This window comes from Podarcis pityusensis (assembly GCF_964106645.2).
Source record: "Podarcis pityusensis genome assembly, chromosome: 4".
Taxonomy (NCBI): Eukaryota; Metazoa; Chordata; class Lepidosauria; order Squamata; family Lacertidae; genus Podarcis; species Podarcis pityusensis.
The window spans coordinates 79,046,177-79,067,863 of record NC_138027.1 but is presented as its reverse complement, the minus strand read 5'-3'; the positions used below and the strand labels follow the sequence as shown (position 1 = coordinate 79,067,863).

Below are 21,687 nucleotides of genomic sequence, written 5' to 3'. Positions count from 1 at the left end.
AAATGAACATCTTCCATGCAGCTGAACAGGGAAGGCTCCCACCTCTCCACCCAGCCTGTAATATGCCCCTCTTACCCCTGCATATCATTTAGGTTTGAAAAGAACCTTCTGTCGAAATCCTTCAATTAAAATCCCAGTTCCAATGTAGCAGAGTATTATGTAAATGGAGTCTGCTGTTCCAGCCAGCTACATGGAAACAACACCCTTTTGCAAAGGAAAAGTGGTGCATTTGAGAGCCATCTCTTTTTTCTGGGAGCCTGCAGTTCAAAAACAGCCTCCAGCAACTAACTTAACGGTGCACAAGTGACTTCTTGCCCAGCCCTTCGGCAGAACCGATGTCTATACAGCGGTACCTCGGGTTACGTACTTAATTCGTTCTGGAGGTCCGTTCTTAACCTGAAACTGTTCTTAACCTGAAGCACCACTTTAGCTAATGGGGCCTCCTGCTGCCGCTGAGCTGCCAGAGCACGATTTCTGTTCTTATCCTGAAGCAAAGTTCTTAACCTGAAGCACTATTTCTGGGTTAGCGGAGTCTGTAACCTAAAGCGTATGTAACCTGAAGTGTATGTAACCCGAGGTACCACTGTAATAGTGCAGTTAGTTCTCTCTCTTTTCTTGGCCAATTGCAGCCACCTCTCCTTCCAGCAATTTCCTCAGGCAAAAAATTCATTCTGTAATCCCGGGGCAGATTTAGGGGAGGGTTCAGTCACACTGGGCGCTAAGCCTTGGGGTGCAGCAACTATTACTTTGAATGCAGCAAGAGAGGTGGGGTGAGGTGGTGGGGAGCCCCAAATTTTGGCGTCGCACAAGGCACCCCTGAAACTCGAGACCCGAAGGTCTGCCCCTGCTGCAAATCTCCTTTTGGTTTTAAGAGCAGGCCTCTGTTGTCTTGTACTCCAGTTCCCAGGATTCTTGCAGCCTTGCCAGCGTTAGTTTTGCCCTTCTCCTATCCTGGTGATAAAAAACAACAACTTGAAGGAAACTCCTATCACATGACTAGACTTCTGGAAGGTTCAGTTCAACACAGCCACTTTAGGAGGCGACATCTCAGAGCCCAGGGCTGAGACAAGGCCTTGGCTGAGGAGCTAGGCCTAAGCAAGCTGAAGCAAGGTAGGCCGAGAAGCCTGAGGCCTTGCGACAAACAGCAGGCCTGTCGGAAACGGTGGCGGCATTAAGCCCGCAACTGATGGCCGTGGCACAGATAGCGCTGTAATTAATCCACGAGCCCCTTACCACAGGCAATAATTTTGCAGGTTTGGAGCAGCCAGCAGCCTTCATGAATTGTTATTTGTGCTATCACAGTAAACAGAAGCCAGATCTTTAGCAGGGACATTAACTGCATTGCTGGCACATAACTATGATTTTTTTCAGGGGGGAGCTCCTGTTACACTTTTTGTGGAGAGAGAGAATGGGGAGACTCAATTTACAGTTGGGGAAAGGGAACTAACCTAACTGTTGGCGGGGAGGGACATCCTTCCCCCCATTCTTTTTCAAGGCAAAAAAATCATCACGGCTGTGTAAATTTTTGTGGGCTCCCCTTGATGATGCTTTGAAATGAATCACATACAGAGGTTAATGAGATGGAGAGCATGTTCACAGGCTTGTTACTGTCGTGGGCTACTTAAAAAAAAAAATTGGGAGTAGGTGAACGCTTCAATTTCATGTTGTATTTAGTTGCAAAGAGGTGGGTTCTGGCTGAAGAGGAAACGCCAGCTTGCTTTACTTGTGTTTGGATGCCACGCTAATAAAAACAAAAAACAGGGTTTTGCTTGATGAGAACAAGAGACAGTGGGCCTCGAGTTTGCGAACTTTCCCTCCCTTCTTGGATGCAGCTGCGAGGAGGAATTTGTAAACATCCGGCTTTGCTTAAGCCAGATGATGTTATATCATAGGGACCAACAAATGGGATAAGTGTGGTTTGTTTGAAAAATGCCCACTGCACATGGCAAGTGTCATTTTCTCCTCACTTAACAGCTCCTTCTTGCATGCATGCATGCTCCCCAACCACAGTGCTTCTTTCAGCATAACATGCTGCATATGTATCACCTAAAAACAGCATATGGGCAGTGCTGGATTTACGTTTAAGCTAAACAAGCTATAGCTTAGGGCCCCACTCTCTTGGGGGCCCCCAAAAAAATTAAAGAGAAAAAAACCTGGATGTACATTTCCAAAATATAAGATAAGTTCAACAATTACTTTGATAAAATACATATTTTGTTATGTGCAAATGGCTTTAGATACCTATTAGGTCCATAAATTACCATATAGCATATATTCAACACAAAAACCAGCGACAATTTGTTGTTGACAAAGGACAGCTGGACATATAAAGGGCCCCATTACCTTCAGTAGCTTAGAGCCTCATCAAACCTAAATCCGGTCCTGTGTCTGGGTAGCACCCAACAAATGCATCCTATCAGCAAAAGCATTTATGCTTCCACAATGAACTTTCCTTCCTCTTTTCTCCCTGCGCTTGCCCCTCATCTGCTCCGAAGGGTTGGGGGAACTTTTAGAATACATTTAGCGGATGCATGCATGGGAGATTTCTGCAGAACTCTCTTAGTGTTGATGGGACATGTTAGTTGGATACCACATGCCTCAATGTGTTTGTTTTTAACTCATATACAAAATATGTCTGATTAATCAAATAAATAAATTTCATATGATTATTCAATTATGATTTTATTTAATCTAGTCCTACCACATTTTCCTTACCCAGTTTTTTTAATTATTTTTTTTTAAAAAAATATTTATTCAAACTTTAGTCCTACCTTTCCCCCCTCACCCCATTTGTTCTTTATTTTAGAAAATCATTTGGTCTACTTTCCCCCCCAGAAGTATAAGTCTGAGACGAGAATGAGAGCATCCTATCCACCAGTCAATAAAGAAGAAACAAGGAGTGTGAGTAAAGTAATCAATGAGTATTCTCTTTGTATTGCTATAGTACTACAGAAATAACAAAGAGTCTTGCGGGAATTCTGAAGACTTATAAATTCATTAAGGCATGAGCTTTCAGAGACTACAGTCCACAATGGCTTATGCCATAGTAAATTTGTAAGGAGCCACAAGATGCTTCCCCCCTGCCCTGCTGCAACTGTCCAACATGGTTAAATGTTGTTACCTTTTTAGATAATGTATAATAAATGTTTTTAAACCTTCTCAATATAAAAAAGAATGATAGAACATAATTTGGCATGCACTGTTTGAATTACAATTATGGTCAGCAAAGTAGAAATTCAAATAAAATGTGAATTCACCCAAAATAAAATTGCAATTTGGTTTTGTTTGTAGAATTCTAACTATACTGTGTAACAAAACAAAACAAAAATCTATCAAAGGCTTTTTTCTTGCAGTGCTTTTTAGCAGTTGTACAATTTGTTGAGCAGAACAAAGTTTAAAAATTGCCATTGATTACTGTACCCTTCTTCTAGATCAGGGTTTCGCAAACTTGAGTCTCCAGCTGGTTTTGGACCACAACTCTCATCATCCTTAGCTAGCAGGACCAGTGGTCAGGGATGATGGGTGTTAACTTATTTAGACTTTGCAACAACTTGCTGCCAACATAGTAGTAATAGTGTTGCAGCCTTGTATTCCAATTTATATTATTATTTCCACAGCAGAGTTCCCGACCCTTATCTTTGTCTGGTCATGTTGGCTTTGATAGTTTACCAGATCAGTTGGTTAATAAATATATCCAACAGGGGTTCTGCTTCAACATTCTCTGCATTGGTAAGTAAAATAGCTGCTAGCAGTGAGTTGTTTTATTTTAAAACTCATTACTATTGAAAAATCTGAAGGAGAGGAAAGTGACAAAGGTGTTGCCCTTTTCCATTGGTATTGTACTACTTCAGATAAACAGAATTACTTAAGTGGGGTTAAGTTTTCCCAAGCCCCAAAAAGTTTGCAGCAAAAATAGCATTAGAATAAATATTATATGCATCCTTTGAGGAAATCCCATGGCATAATGATCAGATACTGCTATCAAGGAATAAAAAAGAGACAATGGCCTCTCTGAACTAATTCCTTAGTTACAGTAAATGCCATTTTGCATTCCACCCCCCACCCCCTGGGGAATGTGAAAAAAATCAATTACCCTCATTGTGTTATGGTGAAATTTGTGTGGCGTATATGTACATTTTTTATCTGTCTTTAATTGTAGGGGAGACTGGAATTGGGAAATCAACTTTGATTCATAGTTTGTTTAATAACAGTTTTGATTACCGTGTGTCAACACACTTTCAGCCAAATGTACGACTTAAAGCTGAGACGTATGAGCTCCGGGAAAGCAATGTTCGATTGAAATTGACCATAATAGAGACAGTTGGATTTGGTGATCAGATAAACAAAGAAGATAGGTTAGTATCTCCTCACTTGAATAATGTCATATTAATTTGCCAAGTGACATGCCATCTAGGATCTGACATTTGCGTCATGTAGTGGTATTGATAGGCGTATTGATTTCATTTTATTTAAATTTATTGACATAGTTAACACACCTGCCCATAACCAGAGTTATTTAGAGAAATGAGGTAAACATTTCCAGATTTATGACTTATCAGCAAGACTTTCACTTTATGTGTGCTGATCTGGAAAACAATTTCAGTTATCACTAAATTGACAGAAAATTTTAGAAAAGCACTCCAATTCTGATGACATTGTCTAGGACCCAAATGCCTACTTCATTCTTACCCAAAGGCTTATGTGTGCCCACTGCAACTTTGACTTTCTCCCCGACTGAGCAGCTGGAAGAAGTCTGCTGCCTGTCACATAGGAACAGCTGTTTGAAGAAAAACAAAGTGCCTTTAGGCTAGATGAACAGTTATTTGGATTTGGGCCATTTTCTTAGGATGAATTGGTGCGATCCAGTGATTCTGTTTATTTTATTTTAATTTTGTCGGTTGTATTTTGTTACTTTTATTTGCTTTAAATTGTATTTTTATGTCTTGTGAATTTTATTCACACTTTTGTGCATTGCCCTGGAATCTTTTGAGGGAGGGTCGTGAAGAAATACCTTAAATAAATAAATAAAGTTAATGGAATGAAGGTCCTGTGATGTGTGGAACTGAAGCGCCATTGAAACAGTTATGGCCAAGGGCACTTGAAAGCAATTGGTTTGTGCTAGATTGTCAGCCATTCACAAATCTGCTCACCATTTCCCATCTGGTGAAGCCCTTTCCCCTCTGGCCAGCGTGACAAGCCGCCCCCACCAACTCAAGCTATGTGCTCCTGTATCCTCACTCTCATTTAACCTGTTCCCAGCACCATCTTTTCCCCCTTCCCAGCACTTCTTTGTGCTAAGAACTGGTTGTGTGTGAACTAACTACATTCTTCCAGTGCAACCCCTTCTCTTCCACCCTGAGCTGAATATAATGGGGTTGTGTGGCGCTGCATATTGGGCAACAATGGCAGCTTCCCTACCCATCGTTGTCTAGTGCTGAGTGTCCATTTCCACAGGTCAGGAAAGCTGGAACTTGGAGCTAGGCTGAGTTCTGGGGCTTCAGCAGTGAAGAAGCTCAGACAAGCAACCTACCCTGATGCTGAAGTCTCAAGCTGTTTCTGACTCTCAGACTATGATCCAAGCAGTTGTTTCTGTGTTCTTCCCACTCCTCCCAAGTAGCCCTCGTGCAGCTAGCTGAGTACTTAGACAACGGCTCTGATGTTCTTCCCTGGCTTACTGTCACCTCTGTTCTTGTGGCCCTGGGGGAGATGAGGGGAGGTGTGAGAGCTGGGCAGCTGGGGTCAGGACTGTAATGGACAGGCTCTGGGTCTGCCTCCTGGTGACCCAGCAACCAGTGAGAGCTGGTGAAACTGTCAGCCAATCAGGTGTGTGTGTGTGTGTGTGTGTGTGTGTGTGTGTGGAATTCAAGTGAGATGCTGACAGTTTAAGAGTCATATAAGGACTTTTCTGTCTAGGTGGGCAGATAGCGTCTCTGACTATCTGAGCGGGCTCAGATAGTGATTATCTGTCAGCAGGGACAGTCTGAATTTGTTTTCAGAGATTGGGATTTTACTCTCAGTGGGAGAGGGACTAACAGTGTGGGCCTGGTATCTGTGCTTGACCAATGGGAGAGCTAGACAGCTTTGACAATGATGCTTGCTAAAAGCAATTCAAAGGTATATAAGCCACTCAAAGTTGGCCCATTTGCCTTCCCTTCAGAACTAGTTAGAAAACATACTTTGCTGCATTGCAATTGATATTGACTACCTTTACCCTTTTCTTTTCTGTATTAGGAACTTTATAATAAATTATTCCTTATAAACTATTTCTGGTGTTTTCTGATAAATTGTCCAACTGACTGGCAAAAACCTTACAAAACTAGAATCTGCTTGATCGTTGAAAGAGTTGCAATCAGATATCCCAATTTGCTTAATGCCATATCTCCAGAGAGGTGACCCTAAATTAAAATCCTTTAAGACTCCCTGTCTGAAACTTGGGAGAGCCACTGCCAGCCAGTGCAGGCAGTAGTGAGCTAGATGGACCCATGGGTCTTACTCAGTATGTGAGGCAACTTCCTATGCTCCAGGTCAGGGTAAAGCTTGAACCCTAACACTGAGAAACTGGAGAGAGAGGAGGTAGAGGCAACTGCTTGTTTCTCACTTTAAGCAATGAGAAGAGAAGAATGGGCTGTTACAGCAGTCACAGAGCTGGGAGGACAGATTGGGGGGGGGGGAGTCAACGAGGAAGCAGCATGGAGTCCCCTCTAAGCTCAGGAAGAAGTTAGGGGGTCATTTATGTAATGCTGTGTTTTAAAGGTGCTTTGCAAAACACCGAACTGTATGGAAGATCACTTGCCCTTTTGATCTTCTTCCTCTTCTTCACACCTATCTGTTCTAGGCAGTGCTCAGTGCATGCTGCCCACCACACAACATATCCCACTCCTCCAGTTAGTATGGGCTGGAAAGGACGGGGATGCTTTGGTGAGTGAGCACTGCCTAGTGCGGGGAGGTACTAAGAAGGTGGTGTTGGTAGTTTAGATTCACAAGCATCCTGGAGAGAAGCTTGGAAGAGCTGTGCAACATCACCCTTCTCAGCTTGGGGCTTGGCAGGGAGATAATGGGACAACTGCTGATGGGGCTGAGCTTCAGAGGTGATTGCCTCCAAGTTTTGTGTGAGGTCAGTAAAACACCCAGTTATTTTTCGGCAGGGTTGAGGCAACTCCCGATTTGGTTACCAAGGCCAGCCAAAATGTATGGACTTCTGTGGATGTGCCCTTGTTTTGGTTTAGGATGATAATATTCAGGTCAAGAGGCTTTGTCTTTTTATGAGCATATACTTTAGAGAATAATTTCCTAAGATTTCCTAAGAATTTCGCTGAATTTATACTAATGTCACTGCTGTTTTACTGTCCCTTGGCAATTTGTGTTTATCAGTGTATTAGAGTTAAACTCAACCTTTGTCCTCTTACATCAAATATTTTCCCCCTTCTCTGCAGCTATCAGCCAATAGTGGATTATGTAGATGCACAGTTTGAAGCCTACCTCCAGGAAGAGCTGAAAATTAATCGTTCCTTGTATAATTACCGTGATACTCGTATCCATGTGTGCCTCTACTTTATTTCACCCACAGGGCATTCCCTGAAAACTCTTGATTTAGTAACCATGAAAAATCTTTCTAGGAAGGTAAGATATTAAAACCAGAATTCATTCAACTTCAGTATTTTATGTCGTGGTTTGATAAGGCTCTAACTTGTGCAAAATATTCCCTGCTAATTAAAATAAATGCTCACCATGCTTTTAAGATCTTACAACGTTGAGTAAAACAAGCGCTACTCAGAAGGTGAGAAAAATCATTTTAAATTTAAGTACAGAGTATTTTGCAGATACTTAAATACTAAATCACAGTGGTTTAGCCGACTATTTAAATTTTTTACTTTTATAAAGCGGCAACGTCAGTAAGTAAGTTAAAACTCTAGTACAGTTATATAGGCAGAATTACCTTCTTATTCATTTGCCAGTCGTCACTTTAGTCTTGTCTGGTACCTATCTTCCAATATGGCCTAGTTCTAGCTGATGATGTAAACCAGAGGTGGGGCCCTCCAGCCAGAAGACCACATTCCCTTGTCAATAGTTTTCCAGGAGCCACATGGCAAGAGTAAAGGATGTGACTTTTAGAAGGCTGTTTTCCATCCACATAAATTTAAAGGTCTCTACATATCTCTCTATCCAGGCAAGCAAGAGGCATAACCAGTCTCCAGATACAACTTCCGTAAAGGGTATGATGCCGGAAGGGGCTGAGGCTATGAACCTATGCCTAAGCTGTACCTTTCTTTGAGGTGTACCTCAAATTATTTTCAGGATTTTAAGGCAACCTGGGTTTAGGTAAAGGTAAAGGGACCCCTGACCATTAGGTCCAGTCGTGGCCGACTCTAGGGTTGTGGCGCTCATCTCGCTTTATTGGCCAAAGGAGCTGGTGTATAGCTTCCGGGTCATGTGGCCAGCATGACAAAGCTGCTTCTGGCGAACCAGAGCAGCGCACGGAAACGCCGTTTACCTTCCTGCCAGAGCGGTACCTATTTATCTACTTGCACTTTGTGCTTTCGAACTGCTAGGTTGGCAGGAGCAGGGACCAAGCAACGGGAGCTCACCCTGTTGCGGGGATTTGCACCGCCGACCTTCTGATCAGCAAGCCCTAGGCTCTGTGGTTTAACCCAAAGCACCACCCGCATCCCTAACCTGGGTTTAAATGGAGTTTAAAGCAGTAGTTCATTTTATAAACATGTGATTTGACAATGTTGGCCCCGAACTAGGTTGCCTTCAGTCTTAAGCTTTCCCCTCCACCACACAATCACCTCTACCTCATAATTCCCCCCAACTCTTCCACTTGCATTTCCATTTGACTATAGGTGGATAAACTTTAATGCACAGGTGCAGGTCATTTTTCAGCTGAGGGCCGTTTTCCCTTCTAGGCAGCTTTCTGAGGGCCACTTAGCAATGGTGGATGGGGCCAGAGGCAAAAGGGGATAGAGGAGCAACAGATTTTATCTTTGTAAAGTAGGTTAGTTTCCGCACACACTTGCACACTCCTCTGTCCTCCATCCAGATAATAAAGAAGCATTATTGAAAGAGGTTTCCCAACCTTACTTTAAGGGCAGAAGATTGGTTGCCTTAAAAATCCTAATCAGGTATTTTGAATGTGTGGAAGACTTAAATCTGACCCTTTTTTTTTTTTAGCTTGTAGCTGAGTCAAGGGAAGACATATAGAAATGTGTATAGAGTACAAAAATCTTATACTCCGAGCAGCGATATAAACATTCTCTCCTATACCTTTAGCCAAATGGCAGGCAGACAGGAAAGCTAGTTCTCTGCATGATTAATACCATATCAAGGGTTTTCACTTGCTTACATTTGCCAATAGTTCTTCAGAAGCTCTAAAATGCTGTCAGCTCACAAGGGATATGTTTGGTTTGTAAACGAGGAAGGCAAAAGAAAAGGCACATCCAGAAACAAGAAACGTATTTCACAGTAGCTAGCAGTACGTTTTGTTGAAGTACAAAAAGCCTACAATTGCTTGCAAGGGAATCATTGTGGAAATCGTTGCCTTTTTGTTAGGTAATTCATTATACATAAAACATTATACAAAAAGCAATACATCAATGCCCTAGGTAAAACAAAAAAAAATTTGTGATGATAACTGTTTTTGATGATGATGTTTTATTCTGGTAAAGTTTTCGCAGTATTTCTGGTAAAATGGAAAACTGAGCTATACGGATAAGTAGAAACTGCAAGTTGTTTATTATTATTATTATTTTAGCAAGTTCATGGTACTGAAGAGCTGTTTTGCTACTCTGTTTAAAAAGCACCTTGCTTTTTCAGTGACATGGTAATTTGTGTTTAAAAAGTTCAGATTACTTGCAGATTTGGCTTTTATGAATACTATACTTCTTATTTCTTTAATAGGTGAACATTATTCCCCTTATAGCCAAAGCTGATACAATTTCTAAAACTGAACTACAGCAGTTTAAGGTCAACATCATGAGTGAACTGGTCAGTAGTAGACTCCAGATATATCAGTTTCCAACAGATGATGAGAGCATTGCTAACATTAATGCTAACATGAATGTAAGTACTTCACTACAAGTATTAGAATGTAAGTATTTTAATGGGATTTCACCTTATTTTTGACAGGTGTGATGGTATTTCATGTAATTAGGCTACATGTTGTATATATTGCATTTTTCATTTACCGTATTTTTCACTCTATAGGACACACTTTTTCCCCTTCAAAAATGAAGGGGAAATGTCTGTGCGTCCTATGGAGCGAAGACGCCATAGCCCCGCGACCCTCTCCCAGCTGGAGAGGTGACGCGCGGCTATGGCAGGAGCCTCTTTAGCCGCGCGTCACCTCTCCAGCCGGGAGAGCGCGCGCAGGGCTAAAGAAGCCATAGCCCCGTGACCCTCTCCCGGCTGGAGAGGTGACGTGCGACTATGGCAGCAGCCTCTCCGCTGCGCCTTTCCGCTGCTCCCTGAACTGCTCTTTGGGGCTGGTGGTGGGCTTCCCCCCGCCAGCCCCAAAGAGCAGGTTGAAAGGAACCTGAAGCCTGGAGAGCAAGAGGGGTCGGTGTGCACCGACCCCTCTCGCTCTCCAGGCTTCAAAGGTAGCCGCCTGAACGCACCTTAAACGGCACCTTGTTTTAGAGAGGGAAAACAAGAGGGGGGGAATTCTCTCTCTCTCTGCGCAGTGCCTCCTGCTGCTTCGCTGAAGGGGCGCTGGGCAGAGAGGGGGAGAATTTTTTTTTCTTGTTCTCCCCCCTCTAAAACTATTGTCCGGTGCGTCCTATGGTGCGAAAAATACGGCATTTATTCTTAGTGTTGACAGCAGTACAAATTTGTTTACTCTCTGTTTTGCAGGCACACTTGCCATTTGCAGTAGTGGGGAGTTTGGAAGATGTAAAAGTTGGAGACAAAACAGTAAAAGCTCGCCAGTATCCTTGGGGCGTAGTGGAAGGTAAAGAAGAGTTTGAACTCTCACTTTTTCCAGAATTAGTTTCCTAAGATAGTCAGCAGTGATAGTAACTTTGCATGGTTAATTGTCTGCTTCTCAACTGATAAAGTTCACATTTTGCAGTATCTTTATAGAACTGCATTCTTCTTTTTGAAGCCTCCTGAATGAGCATAACACCTTTTTGTCAGATTTGTGTACCAGGCAATATTCTAGGCTTTGTGATTTAACTGGTGATCTGTAGCAGTACCATGAGCCTACTTTCCCAGGACTGTTCCTTTTTCACAGGCACATTCTGCAACACTTCATCAACACAATAATATTGCCTTAGTAATGGATTTAGACAGGACAGGACAGTCCATGTATCAACCAGTCTACTTTATTAGTTGCACAGTGATACTTCCCCAATATTATTGTATTGTTGCCATCTGGAGGGGCACTCTTGCACTGTACAGCAACAAAAGTGAAACAGCACACAGAACATTCGTGCTCTAAAAAGGCACAAGATTTCAGCAGGAAATTATGGGACGCACGCTTACCAGCCACAAAGCAAAAAGGTAGCTTGTCAGCAGTCTGGATTGCCCACAGCAGCCAGAGCTTGCTAGGATTAGTTTAAGGAGAGCTGTTGCCTCAGCATTATGCTGAAGCCTTCTGAGACGTTATAAAGGCTGGCCTGAACCCTCTTATTAGCCCTACCCACTCTGAGTACCTGATCCTTCTTTTAAAGGACCATTCTGCAAATAATGGCGTTTATGGTGTGGGAGTGGTGAGGGATGAATTGGAGGGTTGTTGTCTGAGCTGGAGAAATCTAGTGAGGGCATATAATCTGGCCTGGATGGTGAGGAATTGGGGAGGGGGGGTGATACCTCTTCTGCCTTCCAGTACCTCCCATCTGCCTCTGAGTTGGCAGATGCATTTGGAAGAGGAATTTCCTGATCCCATCTTTGCAACTGCTACCCACCAGAAAGCCTCTCCTTGTGGTTCAGGGGACCCTTGCAAAATGTATGAGATGGATGGGAAAGACTGCCTCTTCTCAATACCGCCCCCTGCAACCCCTCCCCTTGCAACCCCAGAGTGAAAGGGCTTTTGGGGGGTGTTTCCTGCATCCCATGGTAAATTCCAATAGGATAGAGGTGATATCTTATTTCATTTCATTAGTGGAGAATGAGAACCACTGCGATTTCGTGAAGCTCCGGGAAATGATGATTTGTACAAATATGGAAGACTTGATAGAACAAACTTGTTCTGTTCATTATGAACTGTACCGGCAGTATAAACTGGAAGAGATGGGCTTCCGAGACACTGATCAAATCAGGTAAGAGAGCGAGCCTTTCCTATGTTTTTAATAGTTAAACCAGTTCCCAACATGGCTTTTGTAATTACTTCTCTGAAGGTATCTTGAATCTTAAGTGTGTAATTAAAACTGTTTGCACACCCCCTAGCCATTTTATGGGGGTGCATGGGGGGAGGAGGGGGAGGAAAATGTGCTATTGCACAGACTTCTGCTAGTGGGGCCCCTTTGTTGAATCTGACCCCATAGCTTAGCTCCAAGTAGCATGGCAACAGCACAATCGGGGGAGGAGCCAAGTGGCTGCAATTTTCCTTTTGGGTCCCCACGTGCTTATTCTTTCTGTCTTAAGTCTAAGCCATGTTTTGGCTTTGTGTTATATGAGTACAAGGCTTCTGAAAGCTTTATAAGTGTACTCCACATACATAGTTGTTTGTAAGTGCTAAATACAAATCTTAGGTGGTATTCAATTAAGACTTACTCAGAATAAGACCCATTAAAATTAATGAACAGGACTAACGATTGAAATGTACCCTGAGTAAGTCTTAGTTAAATACCACCCATCGTTTTTAAAATTAAGTACATAATTATTTCAGTGTTATATTTCCGTAAGAAAAAAAGCAAATTCCTTTAACTTTTAGAAACTTGGAATGGTATCAGTTTCTTTCTGTGAGCCAGGATAACATAAAATTGGGTTCCTTAGACAGAACTGTGGAAGCACACTACAACTTGATAAATCTGTATCTTTGTTTTGTTTTTAGGATTCCAGATTCCAAAAAGACAACTCATAGAGAAAGGTATGTTGCCTTATAGCGTAGAATGATGGAATTAAAGTTTTTTAAATCCTGTCTTTCTGTGTGTGTGTTTTAGAAAGAGACAGCTTGGTCTTACAGGAACCAAATGTGACATGATCCCGGTACTGATTTGGAACTATTATTGAATTACCTCAAGTGCAACTCAGAATGTCTCCAGCTGTGTACTAATTCTTCATCTTACAAATATGGGTAGGGGACCATAGACCCCGGAGAGAGGCACTTCCTGTCGGATTAGACAATATCTAGATCAGGTGGACAAATAGCCTAACTTGGTATAAGGAGTTTCCTATGTTCTTAAATACCAATTAAATTTCTTTCTTTCTTTCTTTCTTTCTTTCTTTCTTTCTTTCTTTCTTTCTTTCTTTCTCATTGATGTTCTAAACAGATATGCAAGATGCGTGCTGGCCTCAAAACAGAATTTATTTACAGTAGTTGCTGCAGTACTAACATTTAACTTCTGCAGCAGAACATGATCTGTAACTAGAATAAATAATAGTTCTGTAAAAACAGGGAAGTTGACAATTAACTTGCCTTAACAGGGTTGGTAAGATCAGAATAAAAAAGGGGACACAATCTCACCTTTGACATAACCTTTCTGAAAAGATGCTGCTGTTCTTCTCCCTGTTGAACAGTAAGGAGTTGAAGACATACCTTCCAATGTGAGCTGGTAAATTGTTTTCTTCCCCCGCTGTGAGATGAACTTACATTTGGCTCTACCTCCACTCATCTAATGCACATCTATGCCACTCTGAATCCAGCACTGATCTTTGGTCTCTCCCCCCCCCCCCCACTTTTCCAATACTTCTTGCAGCCTACCTGTACACATTCCAGAAGCATGACATTAACCTGGATGGATTCATTGGTGGTTAGGGGTGTAGCCTCATAATTGCCATAGCAGCCAACCAATATACATCTTGCATCGCAAGTTGTTGCTAGAAATGGGATGAGCCAGCTGTTCCTCCCAAACTTGCTTCTCTAGGAAAAGTTAAATGCCTGACTAAAAAGGAATGGGTACAGATTTGCAAAGGGCTAGCTTCATCTGCTTACATCCAAGTAGATACTGAACTTGAAGAAGCTGTAACTGGTTTTGTTATCCCAGTTTAAAAGCAGGGAAGAAGCATGCAGCAGTTAGACTTGGTGCAATAAGATGATACCACCTAATGCTGAACCTAGTTAGGGTGGAAAACGGGGTGGAAAATCTGTGGTCCTCCAGATGTTGCTTGGGGCTGGGGCTGATGGGAGCTGGACACCCAACAACATCTGGAGGGTGGCAGGTCTCCTGTCCTTGGTGTAAAAAGCTACAACAATGACATCTTAACACCTAGGTTCCTTTAAAAAGAATTAGAATGCTTTCTAAGCGAAAGGCACCTTTACTCCTTAACAGATGCCAAGAGTGAGATATTTGGAAGACCTCTGGCTGTTGACATTGTATGTATTACAGTGAGATTGGAATCAGCTTTCAATTGTAAGATCAGCAAGTTTTACTCTTTGTCTGGTTCAGAGTAGTCTCTTTACTGGAAAGTGACTTTGTAGAGAGAATATCCAGTTGTCAGTGTGCCAAAAAGGAAGGACACATCCAGCATTCTGAGAGGAAGCTTAAAAAACTGATAGAAGAGATTCTAGACTGACATGTAAAGAGGAGAAGGAGGGGAAAGCCAGGCAAACAATGAGAAAATGACACCTTCTTTTGCCATCAAACATAATCACTACAGATTTTGAAATGTGGCAATAATTCCAGTGGGTACATTAGTTGATGTAGATAGATCTGTTTGGTGGTCTGCAAATGCACAGTGATAAAAGAACTGAATTTTCGCTGCTGAACAGGAAAGTGTGGAATAACACTTGCTTGACTTAATGTTGTCTAATCTCACAAAGGAATCAGAATAAATGCATGTTAAATACCCTATGACTATGTTGTCTAATCTCTTCATAAGCAAATCAGGCTGAATGTTCATTAAACAAGTCATCTGGAAGTGACCAAATTTTTCTCAAATTAAGTTCTATTTCAATTGATTAGGTATACTCCCAGGTTAGATGCATTTAGGATCAAAAATAAAAGCCCAGGGCCACCTATGCTTTGTCCGCTTCACCATGATTAATTTGTTGCCCTGCATTCTATTCATAGCATCACTGCTTGTCCTGTCCTAACAGCTTTTAGAACCAGTTTAGAAATTTAACAAAAGGAAACACTGTGAGTATGGTGAGACAGCAGACTGCAACTGTTCTCACCCAGCCCCTTAATTGCGAGGTTTGTAAGATAATCCAGATGTAACTCCAGTGCACACCTTCTTGAGCAAAACATCTCCTTGTACTTTTAATCTCCCTGTGAACTTTCACAGTCTCTCGTGCACGGGAAAGCTGATCAAATGTGGTTGGGTTTTGTAAATAAAATGGGTGAATGCAGCCAGCTCTGAATGAAGGCTGTTTTACATTTTATGGTCCTCAGTCTGCAGGAGACTTATGAAGCTAAGCGGATTGAATTCCTTAACGGATTACGGCAAAAAGAAGAAGAGATGAGGCAAAGGTTTGTTCGGAGGGTCAAAGAGAAAGAAGTACAGTTGAAAGAAGCTGAGCGAGAAGTAAGCCCATCTCTCTTATAGTTTTTGATCTGGTTGTAGTGGTAGCTTGAAGACATTACGTGGAGCAGCAGAATAAGATGGCTAGAGTCTAGCAAAGAATGCACTGGAGAGAATGATTCTTTAGATCCTGATCATGGCTGGAATTCCATCACGAGTCAGGACCAGGGAGACTTGCAACTAAATATTCAGCTGTGTCCCAAATATGTCTCCTCCCCTGGTTTGTTTGTGCGTGTCCACATGCGCATGGTACCTCCCTCTTCATCCCTTCCCAGTGTCTCACAATGAGTGGCAGAGCCCTTCCTCCTCTTCCTTGTTCACACAGCTGGAGCTGATTGGCTAGGCACGTTCAGTATTAAGGAGAAGGTTATCAGATTCTGATTTGGTTGTTGAAGTGATTTATTGTGGTTAGGATGGTCTCTACAGCAGTGTTGCTGTGCTGGGTCAAGCCATTTCTTTTTCTGCTCCCATTTGCTACGGTTGAAAATGGGAATGCCCCACGTTGCATAATACAAATGAGATAACTGCCATACTTAGAAAGACGATGGCCAGAGCTGAGAGTTGAGAGATGTGTGTGAAGTGGAAGCCAGAGGCAGATGGAAGCCAGAGAGATAGAGCCATGCATGCTTTCTGCTGGAATCCAAGGCTGTGGCTATGGAAGGAGCAAAACCCTTTTGGGGTACTAATGCTGTGAGCTCCTCAGGTTATATTTATGTGTAAATAAACCATATATCATAAATACATCACAGTCTTGGCTGTCCCTCATTCTGAGGAAACAGAGCCTTGGAACGCCTAGAACAGCCTTTCTCAACCTGTGGGTCCCCAGATGTTGTTGAACTACAACTCCCATAACCCCTAGCTAGCAAGGCCAGAGCTCAGGGATGATGGGAGTTGTAGTCCAACAACATCTGGGGACCCACAGGTTGAGAGCCGCTAGCCTAGAACATGGGTAGGCAAACTAAGGCCCAGGGGCTGGATCCGGCCCAATCACCTTCTAAATCCGGCCCATGGACGGTCCAGGAATCAGCATGTTTTTACATGAGTAGAATGTGTGCTTTTATTTAAAATGCATTTCTGGGTTATTTGTGGAGCATAGGAATTCGTTCATTCCCCCCCCCCCCAAATATGCTCAGGCCCCCCACAAGGTCTGAGGGACAGTGGGCTGGCCCCCTGCTGAAAAATTTTGCTGACTCCTGGCCTAGAATATCACACTGACGGGGTGGTGACTTAACCCCACATTGAGGGGGCTCGGTGTCACGTGACCCGTCCTGCCTCTACCTGGCATGCCAGTGCTCGCCTCTTGGCGGTGGCCAGTGAGGAGGGTGAAAATCACCCTCCGCACCTCTCTCCACCCTGGTGGGCCAGCGCTTGACCAATGGCAGCAGGGAATGCAGAGAGCGAAAATCACCCTCCGTGCCTTCTACCCCCACCCAGTAAGCCAGTGCTTGCCCGTCTGCATGGAGAATGCTAAGGGTGGAAATCATCCTCTACGCTGGCCTAGCTGGGTACAAGAATCATTGTGCAGTGCTGCCCAGCTGAGGAGAGAAGCAGCAGTGCTGCCGCAACCCTTCCGCTTCTCTCCGCCTCCCAGGTCAGACCTGACCCAGGCAGAGGCGGAGCTAGTGGAACACAGGCTGTGCACCCAGAGGCGGGGCTAGCCACCCATGGGGGCAGGGCAAGCGTCCCGGGGGGCACCGCGAGTGGCCCCTCAGGGATGACACCCGGGGCGGACAGCACCCACTGCACCCCCTTCCTCTGCCAGTGGACCCAGAAACAGAGTTACAGCTTGGTGCAAAGGAGCTGTACAGCCCTGTACAGGAGAGGGTGAGGGGGTGAGAGGGGATGGTGGGGGAAGAATATTGGGGAGGGGACTCAGCCCCCTGCCCAGAAATATTGAGGGAGCTGAATCTCCGTCCACCCCTATCGTTGGTGCCCCTGCGCACTGCTCAGACATTGGGGTGGTGTGCAGCGATATTAGATGGTGAGATAGGCATCTTATCTGCGGGGGACTCCATTTTCCTGTCCAGCTGATCAGCACACAGGGATCATCAAGTTCATGTGGCAACTTGCTGTTGATTTAGATCAGAGTTCCAGGAAACAATAGAAACAGCCTTTCATAATTGCATAATGATAGGGGTGCCAACTTGAATAAAATATTCAAGTATCCCAGATAAACCCTGCCCTGCATAATAGATCCTAGGACACACACACTATTTGAATGGCAGTGCCAATCAACTGTGTGTGTGTGTGTGTGGCAGCTCTCTCAAATATTTTAGGGTGGAGAGGGGGTTGAAGGGACTTAGGCCCCTAGGAGTTGGCTCCTATGCTTAATGACATCACAAGTTGATCTAACATAATTTACTGAAATCAGTCTCCTTTGATTTAAAAGTAAATTGTTGACCAGAAGCTTACAGTATAACTCATAGTATCATATGCATATTGAAAGATGGGCTGATCAAGGCAGTAGGCCATGTTGTTCAATTGAGAAATGTTTGATCTGTTCTTCATTTAGGAAGAATTGGGAAGTTAACTATGCGATGCTCTGAAAGAATGATACCCCCCCCCTTGAAAAACTTTTATGAATAAAACTGATGTCCACATTTGTCATTAAAAAGAAATCAGTTCCAAGTTACTCTAAGAAAAGGTTTTAGCACACTTGTGTCAATAAGTGAACTACAAAAATAGTTAAGTGAAAACTCTGACACTTGTTAAGGAAATCAGTCTCTGTATTTGACCTTGTTATTACTGAAGATGGTATGTTAAGTGCTAGGCTACCACCTTGTGGCAGAAGTGATATTTTTGTGTTTGACTTTAGCTACAGCTGGAGTTCGAACATTTAAAACGGCTTGATGAAGAAGAGAGAATGAAATTGGAGGAGAAAAGAAGACTCCTGGAAGAAGAAATTATTGCATTCAATGACAGAAAAGCTGCCGCAGAAATAATCCAAGGGAGGCCACTGCCCCCTACGCCCACTGTTGGTTATAAAAAAGATAAGGATCGGAAAAAGTAAGTAATCAATTCCATAAAATCTTAGGATTTGGATTTTAGGACAGGGTACACTGTCCGGTTCAGATAAATATTTTAAGCAGTATAAATTAATCAGGTACCAAATATGGAAAAAAACCCGTTTTGTATTAACTTGTTCAAAACTGTCTTACTGATACTATCAGACACTTTTACGAGAACTCTTCTTTTTAATATTTGTCCTAAGGGATCAAGGTTTTCGGCTTGAGCTCCTGTGCTTTGATGTCAGAGATCAGGAATTTGTGAATATACAGGAGGAGAGAGAGAAAGAGAGATTAGAAAGGGAACGAGCCCACAGGGAGCACCATGAATAGAATTTGGAAGCAGTTTGAAAACGTTATATGGTTAAGGTATGTTACGTTTAAAAATCATAGAAAACAGATCCATATGGCCACAATGTGTTTTTTTCATTCCTAGTAATATTCTGAAATTCACAAAAGTCTTTGTGGCGATGACAGAAGTTATTACAGAATTATAAACAACCTCAAACAAACATTGTGGAGAAGGGGGTTCTTGCTGCGCTAACTGTTCTGCTCAAAATTCCAACTACTCTAAGGAATAACTATGCTAAGCAATTCATTTTAATGCTAGAAATCTGCCTTTAAATGATGACAAGGTCATTAAATGATCAGAAGTATCATCCTCTCAGTAGTGACTGTTGGGCAACATAGAATAATTTCCACAAACTTGCACAGCAGAAATCTGATTGCACCATGTGACTTTCTTTCCCCCTACCTCCAACTCCTTGCACGCCCCTATTTTTTTTTTTTTTCCAGAGGAGTGGTCCCCCTGCTGAGAATAGTGTATATAAAATGACATTTCTTTTAAGCTGCACTAAACAGAGCAGATTTTGGGCTGCAGGGGACAGCGGAATGTCCACGGAATGGACAGACACCAATTCACACTGCATTTACTCTCACCTGTGAATTTAATTCAGGGGTCAGCAACCTTTTTCTGCTGTGGGCCACTCCATCGTCCCTCAGACCATGTGGTGGGCTGGACTATATTTTGAAAAAATAATAATGAATGAATTCCTATGCCCCACAAATAACCCAGAGATGCATTTTAAGTAAAAGGACACATTCTACTCACGTAAAAACACGCTGATTCCTGGACCGTCCGAGGGCCGGATTGAGAACCCCGGGCCTTAGGTTGCCTACCCCTGATTTAATTCAGCCTTGAAATACATTCATGGAAATTACTAAATATTCAGTTATCAGGGCACATTCCGAAGGGATATGATGCAAACACTTTGCTGAAACTAAGCAGGTTTGAGTTTGATCAGTGACTGGATTGGAATCTGTCAGGGAAACCCATGTCCACCACCAATGAAAGAAAGGTAGGAAGAATAGCCACATATTAAATAAATACAATTTAGCAACTCCTTTTAATACTTCAGAAGCCTGTGTACCTGTTTTAGTCATTTGTTGCTATCACATCAGGAAGAAGGCTAAGCTGTAAGCCTTCATGTGCCATTGAGTTTTGGATGAAAGAACTGTTAAACCAAGGGACGTTCATTGTAGTCTGAAGTGATTCAGTCAAAGAAAGTCTGTACCATGGTGATATTTCTCTACCTTTGAGTCAGTTCAAGTTCTCTCTATTTGGTATTCATCAAAATAAATATAAATACATGGAAGACAAAAGCTTTAATACTTTATGAATAGTCTTTGCTTTCTGTAGAGAAAAGGTATACCTAATATAACTCCTTCTGTTTCAGCTTTGGCTTTATGTGAAAGAAGAATAAATACAAGAATAAATTCTTCACAGTTCTCTATGAAGAAACTTGGGTCACCTTCCCCCATTTTAATGCAAGTTAACTTGAAAACTGACTCCTGTTGAACAAAGGGAAAAGTATATTAAAATGTATAATTAGTATCACATAATGTACTGTAGGTTGTTGTATTAAAATATATAAAATGACAGTTCTTTTAAGCTATTGATGTGCATTTAAACTGTGGCCAAGCTGTACTCACTTTAAGTGCTGTACCTAAGATCACTGTGCCACAAAATGATTTTTATTTGTGTTATGAATACTCCTAGCATAGAAATGATTATATATTGCAACTGTTTTAAAGAACTGGTGCTTCTTGAATGTGTTAACTGCATATCAATGAATATCCCCATTTGAAACATTTATTGAACTGAATAAAATATGCAAACCTGTTTCAGAAAACATTTTCTTTTCTGAAAATGTTTTTTTTAAATAAATGCACATTCTAGCTCTGTGATAAGCTTAAATCAAAATGGACCATGATTGCCTTTGCAACGGCAGTATTCATGCAAACATATGCTTTTCTTGAAAATAGATATTGAGAAGTATTGAGAAGGGAATCTGGTGTTCCAAGAAAAGTCAAAACCCCACTGGACTAGGGCAAGCCCCCTTGTACGAGGTTAGGCCCAGGAGTTCTTTGCAAACAGATCTCTGCAGACAATCCATAAATCTGCAGAGTGACATTCTAAATATGAATGTGCCCTTTAAAAACTGCCTCGAGAAAGTTCAAATGGTGAGTGGTACATATCTTTAAAGCAATGGCAAGAGTTCTTAATGACCTTCCTTGCTAAATTGCTGAAATGGGGATGCGGGTGGCGCTGTGGGTTAAACCACAGAGCCTAGAACTTGCCGATCAGAAGGTCGGCGGTTCGAATCCCCGCAGCAGGGTGAGCTCCCATTTCTTTGTCCCTGCTCCTGCCAACCTAGCAGTTTGAAACAAAGTCAAAGTGCAAGTAGATAAATAGGCACCACTCCAGCGGGCAGGTAAACGGTGTTTCCGTGCGCTGCTCTGATTCACCAGAAGCGGCTTAATCATGCTGACCACATGATCCGGAAGCTGTACGTCGGCTCCCTCAGCCAATAATGCGAGATGAGCGCCGCAACCCCAGAGTCGGCCATGACTGGACCTAATTGTCAGCGGTCCCTTTACCTTTACCCTGCAACTGGGAGTAGCACAAATTGTTTTGTCAAAGCAGGTTTTTGATATGCGATGGCTGGTTATAGATGAGGAAGAGTGTGATAACTTAAGGCAGATGGCAGAGAGAGTTATCACT

The 21,687-nt window shown here is 42.6% G+C and overlaps 1 protein-coding gene across 14 annotated transcripts; it reads left to right on the top strand.

Moving 5' to 3' along the window:
• On the top strand, positions 1-20,817 carry LOC308475537 (septin-8-A-like). Of its 14 annotated transcripts, none has more exons than XM_081002573.1 (13): positions 1-57; positions 2,836-2,901; positions 3,621-3,729; positions 4,160-4,355; positions 7,434-7,620; positions 9,898-10,059; positions 10,849-10,945; positions 12,098-12,254; positions 12,989-13,024; positions 15,489-15,621; positions 18,434-18,624; positions 18,830-18,992; positions 20,360-20,817. In XM_081002573.1, the coding sequence occupies exons 1-12, from the start codon at positions 16-18 to the stop codon at positions 18,954-18,956; spliced, it is 1,503 nt and encodes a 500-aa protein (XP_080858699.1). In that variant the 5' UTR covers positions 1-15; the 3' UTR covers positions 18,957-18,992; positions 20,360-20,817. The 14 variants fall into 14 exon arrangements, with proteins under 14 accessions (XP_080858699.1, XP_080858693.1, XP_080858706.1 ...); XM_081002567.1 differs by having other exon boundaries at positions 3,618-3,729; XM_081002580.1 differs by lacking the exon at positions 1-57 and adding an exon at positions 630-1,110.
• The last annotated feature ends 870 nt before the right edge of the window (positions 20,818-21,687 follow it).

What these genes read in the sequence shown, in the direction of transcription:
- LOC308475537 (XM_081002567.1), top strand. Translation starts at nt 16, where the DNA reads ATGCAGCTGAACAGGGAAGGCTCCCACCTCTCCACCCAGCCT. An exon ending in CAGATAAACAAAGAAGATAG is followed by an intron (nt 4,356 to 7,433) that starts GTTAGTATCTCC and finishes CCTTCTCTGCAG; the next exon opens with CTATCAGCCAATAGTGGATT. An exon ending in TGAAAAATCTTTCTAGGAAG is followed by an intron (nt 7,621 to 9,897) that starts GTAAGATATTAA and finishes TTTCTTTAATAG; the next exon opens with GTGAACATTATTCCCCTTAT.